This window comes from Diospyros lotus, chromosome 10 (assembly GCF_014633365.1).
Source record: "Diospyros lotus cultivar Yz01 chromosome 10, ASM1463336v1, whole genome shotgun sequence".
In the NCBI taxonomy this organism is placed as follows: Eukaryota; Viridiplantae; Streptophyta; class Magnoliopsida; order Ericales; family Ebenaceae; genus Diospyros; species Diospyros lotus.
The window spans coordinates 15560796-15567242 of record NC_068347.1 but is presented as its reverse complement, the minus strand read 5'-3'; the positions used below and the strand labels follow the sequence as shown (position 1 = coordinate 15567242).

At 43.2% G+C, this 6447-nt stretch overlaps 1 protein-coding gene across 1 annotated transcript; it reads right to left on the bottom strand.

Annotated features, from left to right (window-relative positions):
• Positions 1–1544: 1544 nt before the first annotated feature.
• LOC127811135 (uncharacterized) lies at positions 1545–4504 on the bottom strand. The gene is given in 2 exon segments (XM_052350845.1): positions 1545–4036; positions 4039–4504. Coding segments are annotated over 2 exon segments (2958 nt in total).
• Positions 4505–6447: the final 1943 nt, after the last annotated feature.

The window sequence follows — 6447 nt, the reverse complement described above, 5'->3', positions numbered from 1 at the left end:
GTGTGCAATTCTTACAAAATGTATGAGCATCTCGAAAAAGGGATGGCCAATATAAACCTGAGTCTAGGACCTTTCTAGCTGTGCGTTGAGGACCAAAGTATCCACCACATGCAAGTGAATGACAAAAATGCAAGACTGAAGAAAACTCAATATCGGGCACACATCTCCTAAGGACTTGGTCACTACACATGCACCATAGATATGGATCATCCCATACATAGTACTTGGCCTGACTTTTAAATTTACTTAGCTGATCTCTCTTAAGATGGGCAGGGATATCAGATGCAGCTAGAAAATTAACAATGTCAGCATACCAGGGCTCAGTACCATGCAAGTGATAGAGTAACTCATCTGGGAAGTCATCTCTGATAGGCTGACAGTCCATGGTAGTGGCATCTGAAGAGGAAGGAAGCCTGCTCAAATGATCAGCCACAAGATTCTCAGCTCCACTCTTATCTTTGATCTCAACATTGAACTCTTGAAGCAGGAGCATCCACCGTATCAACCTGGGTTTGGCATCGTGCTTCTTCAAGAGATATTTCAAAGCTGCATGGTCAGAAAACACGACAACATTAGAACCCAGGAGATAAGAGCGAAATTTATCTAAAGCAAACACAATGGCAAGAAGCTCCTTTTCAGTAGTGGTGTAGTTTGCTTGGGCGTTGTCCAGAGTGCGCGAGGCATAAGCAATGACGTGTGACTTCTTCTCCACTCGTTGTGAAAGGACGGCACCAACTGCATAATTGGAAGCATCACACATGAGCTCGAATGGCAAGTCCCAGTTGGGTGGTTGGATGATGGGTGGAGAAGTCAAGCGCCTCTTGAGCTCCTCAAAGGCCATCTTGCAAGACTCATCAAATTTGAATTCCACATCCTTCTGAAGCAGGTTGGACATTGGAAGGGCAATCTTGCTGAAGTCTTGGATGAATCTCCTGTAGAATCCTGCATGTCCAAGGAAAGAACGTACCTCCCGCACAGACGCGGGGTAAGGCAAAGAAGAAATGATATCGACCTTGGACTTATCAACCTCTATACCTCTCTTGGACACAACATGACCCAAAACAATCCCCTGCTCAACCATGAAATGACATTTTTCAAAATTTAGGACAAGATTCTTCTCAACACATCTCTCTAGGACTCTACCCAAACTGATCAGACACTCATCAAAGGAGGTCCCATAGACGGAAAAATCATCCATGAAAACTTCCATGCAATGCTCAAGTAAATCTGAAAATATACTCACCATGCATCGCTGGAACGTACCTGGGGCATTACATAGACCAAATGGCATCCTCCGGTATGCAAAAGTGCCAAAGGGGCAGGTGAAGGTGGTCTTCTCCTGATCCTCTGGTGCTATGCAAATCTGAAAATAACCAGAGAAACCATCAAGGAAGCAGTAATGGGACTTTCCAGCTAACCTCTCTAGCATCTGATCAATGAATGGGAGTGGGAAATGATCCTTCCTGGTAGCTTGGTTGAGCCTCCTATAGTCAATGCAGACTCTCCAGCTGTTTTGCACTCGCATGGGCACTAGCTCATTCCTCTCATTGGCTACCACTGTGAATCCTGTCTTCTTCGGAACTACCTGCACTGGACTCACCCACTGGCTGTCTCACTAGTCGAGCTCCTTCCTCTAAATGAATCCTGTGCATGCATAAGGAAGGGGATATACCGGGAATGTCTGCAAGTGACCAACCTATGGCTCTCTTATGTTGCTTCAACAGATTCAACAACTTCTCCTCTTGGTCAGGCTGAAGGTTGTCGGCGATGATCACGGGTAGCTTGTCTCCATCCGCCAAGTAAGCGTACTTCAGATTCTCGGGCAGGGGCTTACACTCCAAGGTGGGTGGCTGTTGAATTGAAGGCACCAGTCTGCTTATGTTGCCACCTACCTGCACTACATTCTCAACAACAGAAACTTCCTCTATGGGAGGCACATGAGAATCGGATATAGTATGAGAAGGTGCACTATCAACAATACTCAAAAACTTATCTATTTCAGAACAAGCATTACACTTACTAAGTCTGTCATGAGACTGAGGGCAATGCATATCATCAGTAAAATCATGGATGGTGGGGAATTCAGACTCAAGACTATACAACTCAACACATGCTTTCTCCACCATTAAGTCAATAAAGTTAACATGCAAGGCAGAATGATCTTCTAAGGGATACTTCATGGCATCAATGATATTGAATTGAATTGTGTTACCAGCGAACTCCATAGATAAAGTACCCTCATGCACATTAATTATTGTCCTTGCAGTTTTCAAGAAGGGTCTACCTAGAATGAGTGGTGCGTGTCCGGGTGTGCGATCATCCTCCATATTCAAAACATAGAAGTTAGCAGGGAATATGAAATCCTTTACCTTTACTAATACATCCTCTAATACTCCCTCAGGGTATGCTGTGCTCCTATTTGCCAACTGGACCACCACTCCTGTAGATGTCAATGTGCCTGCACCTGCCTGCAAAGAAGAATATACAGATTTAGGCATCATATTAATAGAGGCTCCTAAATCCAACATAGCATTATGAAATTGCAAATTTCCAATAGTGCAAGGAATGGTGAAAGTCCCTGGATCTTTGCATTTCTGAGGCATGGCAGGTTGAATCAATGCTGACACATTTCTTCCCAAGTTGATTTTTTCATTTCCTTTCAGTTTCCTTTTGTGGGTGCACAAGTCTTTGAGAAACTTGGCATACTTGGGAATCTGTCTGATGGCCTCCAAGAGTGGTATGTTCACCTCAACTTTTTTGAAAGTTTCCATGATCTCCTTGTCCAACTCAGCTTCTACCCTCTTTTTATTTTGAGTGGCTCGGTGAGGAAATGGCAGTGGATGGTTGTAAGAAGTCTCTCCTCTATCTTGATCAATAGTGGTGGGCTGCTTGTCCTTTTGAATGGGAGGAGGTTGATCTTCCCTTTGGCTTTCTTGTTGCTGCCCAAGTTCTGGTTGTGGAGAGGGTGGGCTGCTTAACTCTTTGCCACTGCGGAGAACGATAGCACTTACATTGCCCCTTGGATTTGAAACTGGTTGTGAAGGCAACTGACCCGAACCTTGACTCCGTAGCTCACTGAAGTTGGTTGCCAGTTGTCCAATCTGTGTCTCCAAATTTTGTATGGCAGTGTCGGTCCTTTGCTGAAACTGGAGATTGTTGGCAACGAGCTGCTTCATGATATCTTCCAAGCTTGATTCGGATTTAGGAGCTGGTTGGGGTTGTTGCATTGATTGACTTGGTCTTTGTGCATTGAATCTGTGCTGCTGAGGTTGCTGCTGCTGCTGTGGTGGCTGGAATGGCTGGTTGGAAGGACCTCCATACCTCAAGTTCGGATGATCTCTCCACCCTGGATTATAGGTGGCAGCATATGGATCATATCTTTGTTGCTGTGGCTGGAAGGGTCTTCCAGGAAAAATGCCAGCACAAGCTTCTGTATTCTCCTGCAGTTGAGGACATTGGTCAGTACCATGGGAGGATAATGAACAAATACCACATACCTGCTGAGATTTGGACTGTCCTTTATCAAGGGCTAGCTGTCTGACCATGGAGGCCAATTCCTCCAGTTTGTTCTCTATTCTCTGTTGGTCATTGATGGCAGCAACACCAATCTCATTGGCTTGTCTCATGGGAGTGGCTGACCTGGTACCAAATTGTTGGGCATTCTGTGCCATCTTGGAGATTAGCTCTTGAGCAGCTGCTGGTGTCTTTTCAGAGAGGGCTCCTCCACTAGCTGCATCCACCAAATACCTATCCATTGGAATAAGACCTTCATAGAAGTATTGGACCAGCAGCTGGTCACTGATTTGATGGTGTGGACAACTAGAACAAAGTTTCTTGAATCGCTCCCAATATTCATGTAATGTCTCCCCATGATTCTGCCTTATGCCACAAATTTCTTTTCGAATGGCGACTGTTCGGGATGCTGGAAAGAACTTCTCCAAAAAGATCCTTTTTAGCCCATCCCAACTTGTGATGGCAGCAGGTGGTAGGTAGTATAACCAATCCTTTGCAGCTCCATCCAATGAAAATGGGAAGCCCTAAGTTTTATCTGCTCCTCATCAACTCCTTGTGGCCTCATCGTGGAGCAGACAACATGGAATTCTTTGAGGTGCTTGTGCGGATCTTCACCTGCAAGGCCATGAAACTTGGGAAGCAAATGGATTAGCCCAGATTTCAATTCAAAGGTTGCATCCAATTGGGGATATTGAATACATAAAGACTGGTAGTGCACATCAGGGGCAGCCAATTCTCTAATGGTTCTACCATCCAAATGACCATGATTTACATTATTTCCATTCCTATTGTGTTCATTCCCATTACCTGCCATTGTGCTGAAGTCAGGGGTAGGTATAGAAACAGAAGGAATATCAGATGCAGTGGCAGAAGAGGCAGGAGGATTCTCAGGTATCCGAAACTCTAACTCTCTAGCCTTTCTTTGCTTCCTAAGGGTCCTTTCTATTTCAAGGTCTAGGTCAATTGGTATGTCCTTAGAGGACCTGGTCATGCACTAAAGATCAGCACGAAAACACACTCAAAATGACTCACAAAAAACAGCACACAAACTGGCCTATGCACACCAAAAACTGAAAAACACAAAAAACACACAAACACAAAAACACTAAAACACTAAAACAGGTCAAACAAGAAGCCCTTAGATGATTTTTTATTGCAATTTTTCACAAAATTCCACCACTAAAACACTGAGGGACCTAAAAACACTAAAAACCACACAAAATTAGCCACTGAGAAACAAAAAATGGACCAAAAAGTGGTCTAAACGTTGGAATTTGGCCAAAAAACGATCTCCTCACCGCATAGCGGTGACTCATAATCCTCACACCCCCATTTCTTTGGACACCAAATTTCAGAAAAATCGGAGAAAGTTGGAAGCAGTGAACAGTAACTGTCAAAATCGTTTTTTTTCAAATCAGCTCCTATTTTGCCTCAAAGACCACTCTAAATGCAAGAAAACATCAAGGGAGGCATAAAGACATGAAAGAACATCAAGTAAGGATGAGAAAGGAAGAGGATAGAACCGGTATCTTGTTCTCAATCCTTAAATTTTGCTATCTGTCATGGAGGCTGTCAAAACTGCTGAATTTTGCACTTGCTGAGTTTTCTAACTTAGCTGCTGAATTTTTCTATCTCTTGCACTTGGATGCAGCTTGCTGGTCTCACTACAAAACAGAGAATAAGAGTTTTCAATCAGCAGCTATTCTTGAAAGCATGTTCACTTCTTGATTTATGGCATAAACTTGGTACGTGGCATTGTATCTAGCAGTGCCGAGTATGGTTAACTCGCTTTGGACCAGTAGCCCGCAACCAGCTAGTTTCCAACCTATATACCAAGTAGCAACCACAATATCTGCTATTAGATTATCAAGGAATATATATATATAATCTTTTTTTTGAATCAGTCTTCTTTTGACAGAAACGAGATTGGTTCCCCGGCAACGGCGCCAAAATCTGATCGGGGCTGTCGAACACCGATAGATTAGATAAATGATGATTTGGATTTGCAGCAAGAGTGCAACCCTAAGTCGTCTCCCAACGAACCTTCAACGAATCTGTCAAAACAAGGTTAAACGGGGGGGGGGGGGGAAGTTTTGATGAAAAACAGAAAACTAAACAAGCAAGAACACAAGAAATCAAGATGCAATCAATTGCAAACCAACCTTCTATCCCAGTTTTCATCGCCTTCTCAATAAACCATTTGTTTAGTTTCGATTCTCAAATCAAAAACCAGAATAATCCTTTAACAACCGCCAAAGATTGGAAAGAAAACCAATAAACAGATTTCAGAAACCTCTTAGTTCGATTTATCAGTTTTGATTCCCCTTATTGTACAGATTTGAGATTGATTGAAATACCATTCAAACAGGTTGTTCTTGTTTCTAGTTAAAGCCTCAACCGAGCACAAAAACCTTGGATTCTCAAACAAAGACAATGCATGCATTCATCCAACCGGCATCAACACATACACAGATTTAAGAGAGAACAGAAACAAGAGAACAATGAAGTTAAAACTAAAAAAAATAGATTTCCATTAAAACCAAAGACTCAAACCGGGAACAAGGATGGTATTGCAAATGATTACAGAACCTTAGCCTTCCATCTTGACAAGAACAATGGGGAGAATGAAAGCTGGCTACTGTTCACGCCCTTCGAAAGAATCCTCTCAAAATCGGCCACTTAAGGTGCTTAAATAGGGCTTAAGGAGGAAACCCTAGGTTACTGCCACTTCACAGCCGATTTCGGATAAGTTAGAGCGCGTTATGGGCTTCGGCCTCTTCATAAGAATTGTAGATCAGGAAGATTATATTAATTAGGGCTTTTGAATCACTTGATTTGGATATCGGACGCCCAAGATATGGCCCTTTCAAGGAATCAGCATCTGTGCAGCTTTCCTAATTTGACCCAACTTCCTAGCCCCGACTTTGAAGTGCT